We start from the raw sequence: 18,689 nt of genomic DNA, 5'->3' as shown, positions 1-18,689 counted from the left end.
GGGACCTTTATGCGGTAGTTCAGTGCTAAAAATTCCATTACTGCTAGCTTACAGAAAGGCAAAAACTGTGTCAAATCCTGCGGAACAACAGGGAGAGTCTGAACAAGTTCTACTGGGGAGGGGCAGGGGAGTATGGGTACACAGGGGGAATAAAAGGGAAAGCAACAATTTAGTACCAGTTTCCTCTTTGGCTTGGATATCTAAGACCCAAATAGACTACTAAAACTGTTTTCTGCTAAACTCTTCCTACTATTCTCAAGTGTTTCAGCTCAAACAGGTAACATAACTCAGGAGAAGTCAGCTTGTCCTGAAAGATGTTCAGATGTCAAACTTAAGTGTTAGGCAGCCCTTGGCTTCAGAATAGGACCTTAAATAATTCAAACAAAGTTCCCCAAAATCCCAGAAAATAGAAATATGCATCTTTTCCAATCCTTGTGAGAGATACTTGTTCTGGTACTGCATGTCATTTCCCTAGTACTGGATATACCAGGCAGGACTTTCACTGCAAGAGCCCCACTGTGTCCAGGAAGATACAGGCATTTGACTCAAAGTGAAGATTGACAAGAACAGGATCTTGAAAGGAAGGAAGCAAGACTTGGCTAGGCAGAGAAACAGAATCCTGCTTGTCCTCCCCTGTCCCTTCCCCTGACAGGGCTCTCTCATCACCCTGGGCAAAGCCAGTTGATTCGATCTCTACATACATGAGGCACCTCCACTCAAAGTCTCAGCAGGGGGAAAGCACACCACGAATCAAGTAAGCAGGAAGGAAGACAACTGCCACAGTGGAGTAACAGTGTTTGGATATATATTCAGATCCAAAATCCTTGCCACTCAACGAAATTGCCTTCCAGAAAAATATAGAAGTAGACTCGAACTGGCACCATGACTGCTAAATACAATTTTTCTATCCTGTCCCCCACGTAAGAGTCAGCTCTGCCTTGGAAAAGGCTGGAAGATTTAAAATTCCATCATATGGTAAGGAATGCAGTGAAAGAGCTCAACAACAACGCCAGAGCAGGTTTTGAACCGAACAGGTGTGCAGGAAACCATGTATTCCACTACATGAACAGAATACAGATAATGAGGATTATAATAATAATAATAACAAATTATTATTAATCATAATAGAATAATTACTCATTACACAACTACCACCCATCTCATGGACTGAAAGCAGCACAGTGTTTCCCTTTTATAAGTAAATAAATATTCCTGTAGTGGCAGGGAAGTTGTGTACACAAAGGGACTCAAGGTTAGAAGGTTATCCTCATGATGGTAACCCTCAGTTTCAAGTATTTGACTCTGGAAGCTCACTGGTGCTTAGCAGACACAGGGGTAAGCAATACAAGCCTTCTAGACACTGGTGCCAGCTGCCAGGAACATGAATGAAGATGTATGTCTGATACCACGACATCACAGTGAGACAAACACCCAGGCTGTCTCACAGGCAGAACAGCAGCTATGTGTTTCAGTGACTTTCTTAGATCAGGCTGTCTTTCAAATAATTAGCATACAAATTCATTTATCATTAAGGTTAATTAGGCAATTAATGAACTGAAAAATTAAAATACCTGAGAAGACTGTAAAATGAACTAAGTGGGCCAGGTCAAACTTACTTTCTAGTGTTTTGAAGGTTTGAGGCTGAACCATCCAATATGGATTATTATGACAGTACAAACCAACAACAATATAATTACACTGTCTGAGGCTAAGCCATAAGTGCTGATATGATTCTGAAGGCTGGGCATAACTAAACACCCTTTAGAGGCATCACTTATACCACAGAAGACTTACAGCAGCACCTTTTGAGTTAGTTTTAATTTGCAGAAACCTCAGCCTCCTTCCCTTTCCCCCCAAAAAAGCTCTCAATCACAGCCCTACAACAGAATTCACATTAGTCCCCATCAACAACTGAGTAAGCACTCCATTCCTCAAAAGAAATACTTAAGCATACTCTTGATATTAAGCTATTTTGGTTCAAAAATTTTACTTCCATGATTGTTAAAAAAAAATAAAATCCTGATTAAAATAAAGCTAACCTATTGGCTTAAAATCATGTTTTGAAGCTTTATATTGTCGTCATCTTCATCCTGTGGTGGCCTATTTTAGGGCTAATCTCATGTTCTCCAAAGAAAAATATCGTTCGACAAACAGAAAGCAATGCAAAGCAAAAAAAAAAAAGAGCACACACTGGCTGGGCCACAGCTCATCCTCTCCACACCCTGCTCCTCCTCCAGTTATGAAGGCTCAGCACTCCAGCACAGCTGGTTTCAGGCATACCACAACTGACATAAAAGCAACAAACACCTTGTGAGAGGTTACTGGCCAACACAGACTGGTGGTTCTCCTCTTCCCACTGCATGGACCCCATATGAGCTTTTCTAAATGCATTCCCATAAGATATTCTTCTTCCTGCCATGCCCAGTCTCATTCGCCACACAAATTCTAACTTAGGGGGGAGATTATCCAGTCAGGGGGGAGAAGAAAAAAAAAAAAAGAAAAAAGGCATGCATCCAGGTCCAAGACAACGGCAAAAGAAATATCAAATACATGCACACAACACCTGCACTAGACCAAAGTGCTCCATTGTGCTTTTGCTTCTGTCCAAACCCAACCTACCCCAAGACAAATATCCCAATTTTATCTCCTGCAGGCTGATACCCTAGAAGATACATACATTGCAAAATATATTAGCTAGCACTTCATCATGACACCAAAAACTACCATATGTTTTACCTAAAATACAACAAAAGCACTGCTGCCTCCAGAAGCACAAAGGGAACCAAATTCCTGCCTTGTGACTGACTCCATACTCTGAAGAAGTGGGTGGAAGCTCCTGGCACCATCCCACATTGTGGAGTTCTGGAGAGCAACAAGGGATCGGACCTAGCCCCATACCCAGTATTTCTTCCAGCCAAGTCACCTCCCAAGTTGTGGGTTTTTCAGGTCACATTCTGAAGCACTGAGTTAACCCCATGCAGGGCAAGAGGAGTTTTGGCATACCTGCAGCCTGGCACTAATTCACAGACATGTAAGCTCTTATTTGGTTCTAAGCCCTTCCTGGATAAGATATTTGTGCCTGACCCCATTTCATTCTGCCACTGTGCATGGTCTGTTAAGTACAGTATTTGCTCATGTTTCCCAATGCAGTGCGCATGGTACTGCTGAAGTAGGGACCCCACCTTACAAGCATCTGGTACTTCTGGTTATAGCCTAAATGAGTCACCACACACTGGAAAAAAACAAACAAACAAAACCGTGGAGTTTGACATGGCACAACTAAACCCAAGAAAGATTTCATGCGAATAGGCGAAAATTACACTTTATATTCCAGAGATTCATTTTGCACAAGAAAGTGAAGTCCATATTCAAAAGCATGCAGTACAAGTTACCCATAGTGCTAGATTACAAATTCCCATTAACAGAAGAAGGGCATCAGCATACCAAAAATTTGTAGGTGTTATCAGAAAACTAATAATTACAACATTTTCCACTAGACTGTTACAGAGATTGGTTACATTTAATATTGGAGCTGATTTTAAAGTAATTCAGATAATTTTTTTTTTTTTTTTTTGCTTTCAAATTCACAACTTTCTGGAACCCTGTCACAGAAGCAGGTGTCAAAACACAAATTCAGCCTGTTAGAGCTTCACTTAAGTTATTTTGCTCTGTTGCCACATTCCAAATGCCCCTAGGCACTTTTTATTCCCTGTCAAAAATCACAGAATCACCATTCAAAAAAAGACAGTCGGGAGTACTGGTCTGAATAAAAATTAGCTTTATTTTTACCTCTCTCTCAAGCAAATTTGCTTAGTAGGCCTAAAAAATAAAAAGCCACAGGGGAGTAGGGAGAGGCACTTGCACTATCTTGAAATCTAGTTCCTTCCAACTCTATCATGCAACACAGATTTCCTCAAGTCCTCTACAGGCACCACCCCACAGAGGACAGAGGTCGGCTCTATTCATCAGTATGAGAGGGAAGAGGCATTAACAGTTCTCCTGGTTTTAGTAAGGGGTGCATTTATGACCACCAACCACAACCTCCTTTCTCCATCATCTCTGAAGCACTACTCATCTAAGCCTATTCTGCAGCACCTACCTGGATCTCCTCTCCAAGTACTGTACACTGTTAGGGGGAACTCTGGTGTTCCCACTGGTCAAGTAGAATCATCCAAGAGCTGCTGGCCCTCAGTGTGCAGCAAAATCAATTATGTGGAACAATATACAAACACATGGTAGACAAATATTTACAGTAATGAGAGTGGTGTTGGTCAGCTCCTATCTTATATTTAGGGCAAGAAATGCTAACACAGCATAAATGTGGTTCTTCAGGTATCTGAACTTCAAATCTGAATATTATGCAATGTTAACCAAGGTCCCAAACATCAAATATCTACACTATAAATGCGACTCGAAGTTTACAAAGTGGAATCAACCAGAGAATGTTTGCAGAAACAGCTGACAGGCCCCTTCTGCTTATCTACCAAGGGATACTTTACACCAAACTCGGAACTTGAACATTATATTCCTGGAAGCAAAATGCAACTTCTCATCATCTGAGGAACTAAACTAATACATTAATGAACCAGTACTGCAGGAAAATATGGTCTGAAGGAAGTCTCTTAGAACTAGACTTGGTCCAGGCTACTGAAAACTTGCACAGATCAAGATGAGGACCTTACTGACAGCCACTACAAGGGCACAAAACTTACAGGAGCACAGCTCCTCTGACTTGAGCAGAGAAGGTGTAAGTTTCCTTTACTGCATCCCTGAAGCAGGGCAAAATACAGTCCTAAAGTAACAATAATCACCTACAGAGCAAAATAGCTTTGGTTTTACCCAATTCTCAGCCACACTGAGCAGTACTGTTACTTTTACACAAATGCAGAAGACGTGAGAACCTTAAAAAAAAGTTCTGTATTTACGTGACCTGCTGAAAGGCAGATTTCAGACAACTGCTGGAGTTTCACAGTTCTGTCACTATTTTTGCATAGTTTGTGGGAAACAAGTAGCACTTCCTTTGGTTCCCTTATAATACGTAGAATAAATATCATGTGCAACTACCCATATGTACAGTCCTTTTAATGTAATCGTTTATACAGTTTCTGTTAAAGACATCAAAAAAAGGAAGTCAAAATAAGAGAAGGAACTGGAGTCATCAGATCTGAAAATCTGATCTATAGATCTCACAGTGCTAGCATTCCTTGCTTCTCTCTGCTAAAACATATTGAAAGAAGCAGATAAAAATAAGATAAATATTTCCCCAATATTAAGTTCTCCCTGAGAGCAAATGCTGCCATTTCACAGATACTCCACAATTCAAAAAATGGAAGGGAAAACAGTGTATTTATATAAAGAGAAAAAAAATGCATCCAATGGAAGTCTCATCTTAAAAACAGGTGTTTTATGAAGAAGCTTTTGAACACATACCATAACACTAAAGATCTTTCATGTCTACAGACAGCATGTAGACAGAAAGCTAGTCTCAGAAACAGCACCCACAGCTGGCAAATGACAACACCAGAAGAGTCAATCACTGAACTATGACGAACCTCCATTTGTTCTGGAAAACTTGGGCCAGCCACTCAGATACATAAATATTCATAAAAGCGTAATTTTTTTCAGAGAGAACAAAACTACCTCTTGAAAAAATAAAAGCAATTCCATTAGACAATTGTATATCCTCTTTTTTAGTCACTATGAGCTATCTGCATCAAAGCAAACCCAAGCAGTAAATCTAACCTAAACACTGTTGGTTTGGAGAGGAAGGATTGGTTTTGTGTTAGACACACACAACTCTCACATTGTGTCACACTGTCAGAGCTCAGTTTTCCAAGATTGTGTTCACATGTTCTGTAGCAGTCACTAGCTTCTCAAACCAGAATCTAAAAGCAACCGTAGGATGTCACACCCTGTGTCTCCTGCAAAATAGATCTAATTTTCCATTACAAACTGGTGATTGTTTCTGGGCAGGGGGAGGGGGGAGAGAGAGGGAGACTAAGAAAGGCAGCTTTTATACTATCTACCAGATTTTTCTTCTATTTCTACCACCCTCCTTCCTACAATTCTAAAGCTGAATGCCAACCAGAAAAATCAATTAAACTATTTTTCACTGAAATATGAAAACAAAGCATCTGAGAAGTTTCATGATTTTAAGAACACACTAAATGCTTCAAAATGCACATCTTAGAAGATACTAAGAGAAACAGCTTTCAGAACCTTGCACTGTAGTGAATGAAACAGGAAATGAGGAACAAAGAAAGGAATTTCATAGATTCCAGATGTACTCTAACACCAGCTGGGAAATAAAAGCAGGAATCAACTAAAGCCTTGTAAAAAGCTACCACTAACTGTTTTCTTCTAGAGTTCTTAACAAAAGTAAGTAGCTGTAAACAATTTGTAAATAGAAGTATTTTTAGATTAAATTGGAAACAGTAATAAAAATAAACTTCTTCCCCTCTCTCCTATTTTTAAGGAGTTTAAAACTCAGCCATTGGTGCATCTGTTTTTTGAGCTGCTTTTTATAAATATAAGAACTCTGTAAAAGCAGCCATAACAGAAGTACAATTGTAATTAAACTATTTCAAGTTGTCAGTTTTCCATTATTTGGAATATTAAAGCTGAATGAAACTTGAAAGCAAGGAAAATAAAAACCAGTAAACTTGATTTATACTACATGTCTTCTGTACAATTGGAACTGAATGGAATTTAAATTTGTAAATTGCTAGTTATCAGTCACTCAAAAACATTGCTCCTACAGGTATAAATTAAAAAATTAACCACTCCAGGTTAAAAATCCTGGAAACAAAATTCCTTCACAAATTCAAATACCCTTCTACTCCCTGTATAATACATCTCCAACATTTCATCTTCCTTTTCTGAAACACAAACTCAGGCCTTTCAATGTAAACTTCTTCTAAATGGATTTTGAAACCTCTGAGTAACAAGTTCAGCAACAAACAGACAAGGATATTTCCTCCTAAAGTCACTGTAAAAGATGAAAAGAAAGCTTAAGAATGTATCGTATGGAATACAGATCTGTGTTAATAATTCCCCCTCCTCCCATTATCACAGAAATATGTGTTCTTCCCAACTTCAAGACTTTTCATTAGTCACGTGTGACAGAATTGAGACACTTCATCTAATGTTTGTCCACCTACCACCAGCATACAAAACTGCATTAATATTTATTCAAACTAAACATTGCCTCAAATGCTACCTGTTCAAACCTACCAGTCATTCACAGATAAGTGAAACACTCTCCCTCTTACCATCTCATCATACTAATCCATTTCAGTCAATGGCGATGCAGTCCCAGTTACACACCCCAGTAGACAGGGAACAGTAACATTCAGTTGTTGGGCTAATGAAGGGACCTTTGTTTTGCCCCAGTGCTCCCTGAGAGGTAATAACAGGCAAATGCACAAGTCTCTAGCCAAATAAAAAAAAAAATAAGATAAGACTTCAGAGGTCTGGAATGAAAATTGAACAGAAGAACTCTCAATCAACCTCAGAAGTCAGTCAAGTCAGACCAGGCTATAGTCTTCAATGTTTGTGTTCTTTCCTCAACAGACCTCAAAAATAGATACACTACATTTTTTTCCCTTTCAGACAGAAGAGGGAGAAAAACCCCTCGAATACCTCAAACTTTCCACTGAATATTTAAAGTGTTTTACACTTGGCAATGATCCATTAAAATCTGAGAAAGGCAAACAGGGGAAAAATATTCCAGTTCTTCATAGTTTTGAAGCTTCACATCTCATTTTGCAAAACTTTCACCCAGAAAGTCTTCTATAGGAGGAAAACAACATATGAAGTTTCAGGGAAGTTGCTTCCCCCTTGGTAGAGGTTAAGGTGGGAGAGGAAGGAAATTAGATTTGTTTTGGTTTTACTCCAAAACAAAGCTGTTATTTGGATCCTAAATTCAGTCACCAGTCCACTATGCTGATGAAATCAGACACTGCTGAAGAATAGGCACTTCATAAGGTTTAGCAAATGTTAGTAAAATCAGAAGGTAAGAACATGTAAGTCTACGACTAGCTTTTCAGTTTAATAAAATACAACCTGTCATTAACTCCAAGCTTGAGCTTTTCCTTGGTGTAACCACAAAATATATAAACCTCTGGTACCAGAAGATTTAAAAGCACAGCATTAAGACATATTAGTGCATGTTTTAACTATTAATTTTTGCCTTAGGTGATTTGCTCCCCAGAAGCATTAAGAGTTAGCTGGCACACATGAATATTAATTTGTCTTTGACATATTTGGCTGAATATTTGTTGGTCTGATCATTAAAAGCAATACAACTGTCTGATATTTACATCTTTTACAGTATGCAGCAAAGACTACAGTCTTTATTCTAGGCTTCTTGCTCTCACAAGGGGTAACTAAGATTTATTGCAGAAAGACATCCATTTCCAGAGTGAATTGTCACAACATGAGAGGTATTAAGTACTCCTTAACAACTCAAAGTGGATTTTGCCTCATCCTTTCTCCACCCCCTCCAAGAAAAAAATTGCTATAGGAGGTACTCACAGACCTAATTCAACTCTCGCAGAAGCACAACTATTGGCTTCAACAGAATTATTCATAATTTACACTTCTGTAATGGAGATCAGTCAGTGAATGAGAAAGGACAGAGGGAATACCTGAAGGTCATTTGCAGTCTATAGCACTGAACTGATCTAAGAATTTTAACCTGATGTATACTATTAAAGGTATTTTTGATGGTTTTTTTAAATTGTATTTTCTGATCTTGCTGTAGACAACATCCTTCAGTGTTCATATGAGAAGATCTTCTTTACATGGGAACAAAAGTGCCATAAATGGCTTCATATGATAACAGAGTGTTTGACAGCATATCTGCATGAGTAGAAAGCTTGCTGTGATGTAAAAGGGGAAGGGGAGTTCTGTTTAAGCAGAAACATCATAATATTAGGTGCCTCAGCTTTGCAAGGTAAGTGTGGGATGGAGAAGTGGGGCAGCATGTGTGAGTATTAATCGTTAATACCAACTAAAACGCCTAAACTTTCATAAGCAGCTAAGGCTCATGAACTGAGTATGAGATTCAAGCAGTTCTCAGGTGGAAGGTCAGAGATATATCTATATCAGCTTGTCATATTATCCTCTTGCTGGTCTCGCTGGAGTTTTAACATTTGTTCTCCAGAGCAGCTGACCAAGCCAGCATGTATCAGCAGCTAACAAATACAGCACCACCAAGAAAACATGTACTAAGGAAGGGGAGTGGACTGAAGAGCACAGAAAGATTCAAGCAGTCTCATGACACTGCCAGAATACAGACATGAAAGCAGGGGATGCACCTGCTGCCCCCTCCATCCAATTTCCACATATGCATGCTCCCAGCAAAGCTCCTGATACTTGTCCAGAGACAGCTCTGACATTCACTTCAGCACACAGATTCAGCTCACTAAAATGGACAAAAATTAAACCTGACAGGAAAAATAAGCTACATTCTTTGGACCTGCCTTGCAAATTGAACTGGACTTTTACTCTGCAAGCAGAAAAGCATCAGTCAACAGCAGGTGTGCAAAGAGCATTTCATAGCTGAGAGCAAGACAAGAGGAAGGGGGAAAGACAAGACCAGCCTTTTCAGCAGCAACAAGCTACTAATTTGGGTTAGCATATCATGATGTCATGCCTTTGACTGCAGCTATGAGAACAGAATTGCAAAGCAATGTGCAAAGCACAGAGAAGAACAGCATCAGCCTGTACAGAGACAGATAAGATAATATTGGCATCTAACTAACCCAGTAATTTCAGGAATAGAAATTTGGTTTCAACAAATTATAAATTTTTTCAAAAAAGAAAAAAATCACACAAAAAACACCAACCAGTCTGAAGCGTAATTCAATGCAATGAAAAGTTTTCAAAAGCATTTAGTGGAAAACTGCGAAGATAGGATATCCAGTACTTGCATCATGTCCTCCTGTAAGAGCATTTGGTACTCTGACCAACAGATAATCACCCCCAGGAAGAGACAAGAAAACACTTAGTTCTCATGAGAGAGATGAAATAACACTTTTTCCAAACATACTAATTCCAAATGAGGACAAAAAAACCTAGGAAGTTTGCATACTGACATCAGAGGCTCTCAGCAGACCTGTTCAACAGTCTCACTCCTGTGAATTTATCTCTATGCACTCTAAAAGCCAAAACACATTGGCTTCCACTCACGTATGAATCCTCCTCTAATTAAAAGAAAGTAAGGCTATGGATAATTCAGTGTCAGGGTGGCAGTCCTGAATACAAGCATCTTCTATTTTTTCAAAACTACATTCACTGAAGCATTTTCTACTGCTGCCTCCATTTCCTTCTCTCACTTGCAGAGACTATGCTTTAGTGGCCATTTTTGCTCCAGCCACGGCTTTTCCTGACAGTCCACAAACAGCCACAGCACTCCTCCTCTAGAAATAGCACTGGTCTCACATCTCTTCCATTCAGCACACTGAACACAAGTTGGTCAGAACACAACCACCACCAAATCTAGCAGAGTCTGAAATACTGAACCAGCGGTGAAAAATCTGCCTAATTTATTCTGCACCCTTCATAGCCTGTGAGACTCAAGCCTTAAATAGCACTGCAGTCAATCAATAAGAACATAAGTTGCACTTTATTTTACCTACACAACATCAGTTCAAGCTTGTTAATTTTTTAATGTGAAGAAATGATCTTGAGAAGTCTTGAATATATTCAGGGTGAGATACAAATAACTTTTCTTCCTTTCTCGATTTGTTGTTCCACTAACTTAGAAACACCGGAAAAAATACTGTTATCTTTATAAGAAACATTTTACATTTCCTAAATAAAATTTTATAATATATATAGATTTAGAAAAAAGTACCTAAGAAAAATTCTCTCATTCTAAAAATATCTATTCAACAACCTTTTGCCCCATTTAAATGGGGATAAATCCTTTTACAGTATTATACAGTGAACATATTTAGTCGTAATTACTTCTACAAGTAACCACTTAAGGCACTAAATCCCAAGAGACAACATTAAAAGGGACATCTTCTCAAAGCAAAATGGATTTCCCTGAACAACGTTAGCATTACTAGACTTAAGGGAGACATTAAGTTTGTAAGACACAAGATAGTGTCTTCTTATCCTTGGAAATGCAGAGAAATATCTCTTTAACATTTAATTTGTATCAAGTTTAATGGTGGAAGGCTGTAAATACCTGCTCTTGGCAATCGACCTGCTTAAATACTAGTAAACTAGCACTTAAGCAAATACTCTGCCTTCACCCAAGACTCTCAGTTTCACAAAGAAAAGTTTGTTTGCTTTCACAGTGTCTTAAAATACATAGCTCCGCATGAATTAATAAAAAAGGCACAGCAAAAATAAGAGGCAGAGACACAGCACATCTACAGACCAACCATCCTCATCTTGTCAACTGGACATAAACAACTTTTCTAACAGAAATTTCACTGCTTTGTGGTTCTGATCACACTTAGCGCTAAGGACAGACGATGCTCCTGGAATTCCCACATTTTAGACTAAGACCTTGTAACCTGAAAAGGTCCATTCCTGGACTTTCTAAAGACAATAAAAGGAGCTTTAGAAGTTTATGTCTTAAATTGCAACAAGCCCTCAGAGTGTACACATGGACCGTTATTATCTGTGAGGTCAATAGAATTATGAGCAAATGGTCCTCCTCATTACACTATGGCCCCTGGTAACCTTTCAGTGTGCAGTATCCTCCTGTCCCAACTATTACTCCAAAAATATTGGACTGTTTAAGCTCTGTAACAAGCCCTAATACCACTAAAAAAAAATGCTATTTTAGAGCAGAGCCTAATCCTCCTAAGTATTAGTACTAGATTTCAGGGGCATGAAAAGCTTGATATTTTAAAGTGAAAATTCACAAATGACCTCTTTCTTTAGATTTTTCAAGTATAAACAATTTCACAAAGTAAAATCTGCCAGAAGGTTCTCTGCTAGCCAGCATACAGCTTTCAACAGCAGAAACGCTGAATGAGTTTTTATTTTTTCAACTGAAAGTTTAATAGTTGATGCCATTTAAGGAGAAAAAAGTAGCAATTAAGTACAGCATATTTATTAAATATTAACATTACAACAAAAGTCATGTTGTCAAGCAGAAGGACTCTCTTTGTAGTTTTTCCAGCCAATCATCAGTCATAGAGCCTTATGTTGTTTCCTTTCAGGTTTTGAAACACTGACTCATGGAAATATCAGCACTGCACACTTCCTCAAAGTGGCAATCTTATAGGAAGTGTTTGTTTAGTCTTACATGACACATTGTTTTGTTTATGTATAAGGGATTCCGGTAAAAATAATTTTCAATTAAGGAAAAAAAAGACAAAAGCACAGTTATGGGAAGCCAAAATAAATCAATTTCAAATAGACATTTGAACAGCACATTCATTAGCACAAGTACTACTTTCTTCTTTCTGCTGTACGTTATTTCCTTGCAACAGCCACGAACAGAAGTAGCCAGGCATTGAGTTCTTTCAATTCCAGTAACCACAAAAGAAACTGGACAAGAGGCAGGTAACAAAGTAACAATTCCTCTTAACACTGCTACCCACACTGACAAAGTTTGTATCATTGCTCCACAACTTCAATATCTCAATGAGATATCTTTTGGAAGTGGCTCACTACTGCCAGTGCAACTGAATGAGGCAAACATGGGTTCCTAAGAAGCTCAATGCTTCACATTTTCAAAAGATGAAACAGATGGCTCAAGCCAAATCCAAGCATGACTAGAAACAACACTCCTCAGAACAGGGAAGCATTTATATAATTATCCATCTAGCTAGATATGGCTGATTCCATGCAACCCATCAGTCTCAAAAGAACAAGTTACACCAGCAGTAGAAAATGCCTTCATTTACCTGCAGCTTCTTGGAAATACAGGACAAGCCAGCTACAGCAATACATTACATTAGGGCATTCAAACACCTCTAGGCTATAATGCTTTGCACAGCTGGAAGCCTCCCAACTGCATCAGCCTCTCCATCAGGGAAGGCACGCCAACATGGGTGTCTCACTCTGTGTTTGCACTGATTCCTCAAGGCATCAACCCTACATTTCATATGATTTATAACAAGGCACACTTGTGTATCAGCATCCCCATTCACGATTTGCCAGCAAAGGCATTGCAGAGAAGGAAACGCCTTATCAGATCAAGCACAGAGTATTTTGGAGTCAGACATCAGTCAGAGCTTGGCCACGAAACAAGCTCCCAAAGAACAGAACTGACCACTTCTACAGCATGATAAATCAAAGCAAATCAAGATGGGAAATGACTTATCCCATTGTACTCAAATAACTTGTCCCTTAACCCATTAAAAGATTCAAAGACTCCTGTCACTAGAAAAGAGAGAACTCTACAAGATTTCAGTGAATGGGAACTGCTAAAAGACAAATTTACTCTTGGGAGTAGCTAACAAAAGTAGTGTCCCTCCAACGTGCACCATCTTCTCAGTTGTGTTCAGCAACAGGCCAAGGAGCAATGGCCATCAACTGAAACACCAAAGTTCCACGTGAGAAACAATTTCTTTATGTTGAGTGTGGCAGAGCACTGGAACAGGCTGCCCAGGGAGGTTGTGGAGTCCCCTCTCTGGAGACATTCAAAACCCACCTGGACGCCTTCCTGCGTCACCTGGTCTAGGTGACCCTGCCTTGGCAGGGAGGTTGGGCTAGATGATCTCCAGAGATCCCTTCCAATCCTAACAATTCTGTGATCTCCCCTCAGATCCACTCATAGGATTTTTTGCAGGGAGCCTGCAAGCCTCCTTATACAATTTCTTAAAGATTACAATTGCTTTCGAAGCCTAGCCATGATGATGATGAGATTAGAAATACTCCATCAACCCACTAGAGCAATCCTGCTTCTTGCTATTTTTCTGATAAATTTCACAAGAGATATTCAGCTAAAGAAATGTGTTTAACTTTCGAACTCGAATCCCAGAAACTCGCGTTCCAGCCACGATGCCGGCGCGTGGCCGTTCCTCGGACACTTCCCATGGACAGACGGGAAGCGCTCACCACCGCCCCCTGCCGGACCGCGCTGGAACACCTGGGCGCAGCGCCGATCCAGAAAGCGTCGGGCATTATCCTGCAGTTCATCCAGGAAAGAGCTTCGGCTCTCAAGGCAGAAGGGAAGCACTGCTGTGCTTCCGGATGCACGCGGTTTTTCCTACTCGCTATCCACGCTAAAAAGCATCAGGGATACTTGCTGCAGTACTACCGTAATCAAACGCTTAGTTTTGATGGAGGCTCTGACAACTGAAGTCAGCAGCAGGATTAACTTTCCTCTGCAACTTAAAGAGATTAATCTCAAGACTTTTGCTGCTGTTATCATCGATCTCTTCCACAATTCAAAGAAATTCCCACACTCTCATGACTTCAATCATTTAGGCATAACATCATCACTGTTTTCTTCTCAAAAAAACCCCACAAAAACCTAAGCAGACCAAAACACCCTACCCAAGAGTCATCATCCTATACGTGAGATGTGTGCTTGCTCTTTTTACTAAAAATCACCAGTAGGAACAACTTGCAATAGCATCACTGTATGTGTCTGGATTTCTCCCTTGTGAAAGGACCTTCTTTTTCTCCCCTTCCCCTCTTTGAGAAGAGCCAGAGAACAAGTCTCCGACCATACTTTGTATACTGAATCTATTTTCCAGATGTATAAAAGGACATAGAATAAACACAAAATTTTATCATATAAACTAAAAATTACCTCTTAAAATCTGCTATCACTAAACTAATTGATGACAATTAACGAGGAAACGATCCTAGCAATAGTCTCTTTGAAATGCTAATGCCACTATTCAATAATGAGATTTCCTATGTAATCTCACATTTCAGTTTTATCTAACAGGATAATTGGTGGCTGTAAATTTGCTTTCGAACGCACGGACTTGCAAAGGGAGATTTCTCAAGATCTTTATTAGGAAGCCACGAGCCCTCGGTACCCACCGCTGCGAGCCTGGCGCTGAACTTCGCCACTTCCCCCGGAGCTCGCGCCCCATCCCGGGGAGCAGAACCGCTCCCTCTGCACGGGGGACTGACTGATTGTCTTACGGAAACGAGGGATTTCCCTCCCAGCCGGCACACTCAGAACTCGACCAGGGAGAGTTTAATCCGCTCGCTGACATCTGTCGCTTACTTTCTAATAATGTGGTTTGGAACTCGATCAACAGCAAGGAGAGGAGAGGAGCGAACCTCCCAGTGCGGGTCGGAGGAAGCCGTGAGGAAGAGGCAGCAGCCTCTGCCCGTGCCCTCGCCGAGGGAAGGGGCCGAGGCATCGGCTCCTGCCCACAGCCGCTTTTGGGCCGGTTTCGCACCACTTTTGCCACTGACACACACTGCTGAGACTCGGTGATTGCCTTCAAACTTTTAGCGCGTAGCTTAGCAACGAAAATAAAAAAAAAAATAAAAAAAAAGAAAACACAACCAAAAAAAAAAAATCCGCCTAATATCCTGCGCCTCCCGGACTCCTGCGGGTGCCAGCCGGACGGACGGTGCTGCCCGCCCGTTACCGCGGCACCGACCGACCGCCCCGCACGGCCCCGCGGAGCCCCCTGGCCGCGGGCACCGCCCGCCCCGCCGCCCCCAGCGCTCCGCCGGCGGGACAGGAGCGCACGGCAGCACCAAGGGGCGTCCAACGCCGCCGCCTCGCCACGCTCCCCTCCAGCGGGGGCTGCCTGCGCGCTGCCCCGCGCCCTCACCGATTTTAATCCTGACGCTCTGGAAGACCCGCAGCCCCTCTTCCTCCACCGCCATGGTGGTGGTGCCGCCGCCGCGCCTGGCGCTCAGCAGTGCTCGAGCCCCGCCGCCGCGGAGACGCAGGGGCTGGGCAGGAGGAGGCAGGCGAGATGCTCCGCCGGACGGGACAGAGGGAGGGCGGGCGGCAGCACGCCGCGACCGGGCTGGAGCGAGTGCGGGAGGGAAGGAGTAGCGAGCGGCCGCGCAGCCCAGCAGAGCCGAGCCCAGCGGAGCGCAGCGCCCGCCTCTCCCCCCGCCGGCCGGCAGCGCCCGCCCCGCCCCCACCACCGCCCCCTCATTGGCCAGCGGGGCGGCGGCCGCGGTGCTCATTGGCCCGCTGCCCGCGGGGGCGGGGGAGCCGCGCGCGGGGGGAGCGGCGGAGCGCGGCAACAGCTGGAGAGCGGCCGCCCCCTGAGCTAGCGAGGGGTCGGTGCCACAGCACTGCACCGGTGCTCACGGTCTCTGCCCCTTTGCTCCCGGCCCCGGCAACCTCCGCCCCGCCGGCACTCCCGAGAGGGCAGCGCGGAGAGGGCGAGGGCTGACTAACTCCGTGGCCCCGCTCCAGTGCCGGCCCGGACCAAGCGCCGGGAGCAGCCGTTGGCGTCATGGCGAGAGGGAGGGAGGGATGATGTGCGAGTCCTGTTTCCCACAGAGCCATAAAGAGAGGGCACTATCGATGCCCCCGGTTGAAAGCCAGTCATTACCGGGGAAAAGAAGTCCCGTATTAAATGAACAAACCTGTTTGGGCGCTGAGAGCAGGCCAGTCTGTCTCCTGGCTCCATTTAATCAGCGGCAAAGCTGGCTCTACCTGATTGCACGGGAAGAGAAGGGAATTCAGATTTCAGACTTGTATGAGTACACATTAAACAGCAAGAAATAGGACCTGTGTCAGTGTTCAGTGCCAAACTTTGGATCTTGTAAAGTCAGTAATTGAAATACTCCTTCCCTAAAGGTCTGGCGATAGCAGAGCACAAAGTTCAGTGGAGGTCTACAGATTACAGTAGTTCAAAAACTAAACAATCAAATTACCTTTGGTGCAGTCACAGCTCCCCAGAGGAGGCTTGGACATCCCTATGAAGAACAGTGCAGGCACATGACAGTCCACTATGTCCAAGAAGCTCAACAAAATGCCCTTTTTCAAGCCTGCAGACCAAAAAAAAAAAAAAAAAGTGAGACACTGAAATACAGAAAAGCAAATGAAAACTTGGGAAGGAGCTACAATGGCAGTGGTGGAAGTTAGCTTGTAGGAAAGCCTGAGGTGTCTGGGTTTTTCCATACAGGTATGGGCCTAACTCTGAAGGAAGCTGGCAAGCTCACAGCCAAAAAAGGAAGCAGTGAGTTATCTTAAGGAGCTGCCTGACTTACTGTGTTCTCCTTGTCTGCATAGCCAAGTGACATATGTAATTTGATTTATAGCACAGGACTTTAAAGAGATTTTATAAAGTACAGGCTTCCAGTTACCAACATCCATGCCATAATTCCCTCTTCCTTGCTGCAATATGCCCAATGTCCTCCCTAACCTCATTATCCCCATTCTATGTGTCATCTCTTCTTCCATAATACTCCCAGCTCACTGCAATACTTCAGCTCCTCTGCCTGCTGGTCCTTTGCATCCCCCATGATACCTTCAGTGCTCCCTGCCCTAGTAACCTTTAGCATTTTCTTCACTTTAACCCAAATTTCACCTGTCACAATACTTCTGACTCCCCTATTTTTGCCTCCCCTTCCAGCTGGACAAGAGGCAACACAAGCAGCAGCCTGAACAGAAACTAAAAGAATGCTGATTAGAGAGCTCATATCTTAAGAAGGACATTTACTCAAACTGGCCAACCTGTTATTGCCTCTCAGATGCTGGATGTGACAAACAAACAGTTTTGGAGTATACATGTTATACAGGTCTGTTTTAACAGTCTGTACATGCTCACAGATAAAAAGGAATATATGAAGTCTGTTGCTTTTGCTCCTTCACCACACATGCACGCACCTTGAATGTATTTATACAAAACAAATACAAGCCTACTAAGACATCTCACTGAAGAAAAATGTCCAGCAACTGCTACACACAATGCTGTACACAGGCAGAAACAAACAATTACAGCTACAAGCCAGTGGATAATGTTTAGCTGTAAGCAAATGTAAATGTATCCTATGCTCAGGATCCCTATAAATCTTCCTTAACAGCATCAGGGAGAAGTCTGCTTCCATGCTCTAAATAGTATAGACATCTCAGATAAAATATTTCTGTGCTTGCTTTGGTACATAAAGACTTGTTGACCTCATTTCCCTGTCTGAAGCTTTTCTCATCTGCAGAAAGTTGACCCCAAAATAGTCATTAAAAAAAAAATCAATTTGTCAATTCTCTTCCCAGCATTTCCTGCTGTACGGGTTATTCTCAGCAGATACTCCACAGACTATCCTTCCCAATTTACCATTGTGTTCTTTTTGGACAGTCGTGGCACTTCTATCTATATCCTTTATGTTCAGGAAGTGAAAGAATATATCTATTTATAACCCAGTCATTATAGGTTCACAAACCATGCTATACATAAATCCCCCACCCCTTTATGTGCACCCAAATTTGCAGTCAAAGCCCACCACTTTAAATCTAATTTCATTTGACCCAGCATAAATTCATCTAGTAATATAAGGTGATGGTTGTCTCCCACACCCTAACCTCAGGTGTTGCTTGCACCTCTCCCTGTGCCAGCACTGGTGCTCAGGAAGGTGTGTGGTGTACTGTATTTGTTGGTTAAAAAAAATAGACTTTCATTACTTCCATTTCTATATTATGGAAAATAAGAGGCCCATAAGCCATGACACTTGGAAATTCTTTACCCAGGATCATAAGCAACCTGATGAGAAAACATCCCAATCCAAAGGTGTGGTTAGGGCACAGTGGCATGCTGGGCCACTTTAGGAATGCATAC

At 42.0% G+C, this 18,689-nt stretch overlaps 1 protein-coding gene across 2 annotated transcripts in view; it reads right to left on the bottom strand.

The window, feature by feature from the left end:
* RASA3 (RAS p21 protein activator 3) overlaps positions 1–15,946 on the bottom strand; it is a 128,591-nt gene extending 112,645 nt beyond the window's left edge. The window contains exon 1 of one of the 2 annotated variants that reach the window (XM_027675025.1): positions 15,726–15,946. In XM_027675025.1, coding sequence (XP_027530826.1) covers positions 15,726–15,780 — 55 coding nt within the window. In that variant the 5' untranslated portion in view covers positions 15,781–15,946. The remainder of the gene's footprint in view (positions 1–15,725) is intronic. The other variant, XM_027675026.1, reaches the window with a different exon arrangement.
* Between the last annotated feature and the right edge of the window lie 2,743 nt (positions 15,947–18,689).

The sequence above is a fragment of the Neopelma chrysocephalum genome, unplaced genomic scaffold, assembly GCF_003984885.1.
Source record: "Neopelma chrysocephalum unplaced genomic scaffold, ASM398488v2 Primary Assembly neopelma1_25, whole genome shotgun sequence".
Taxonomy (NCBI): domain Eukaryota; kingdom Metazoa; phylum Chordata; class Aves; order Passeriformes; family Pipridae; genus Neopelma; species Neopelma chrysocephalum.
Note: the sequence above shows the minus strand (reverse complement) of the source record. Positions and strands in the feature narration are given on the sequence as shown.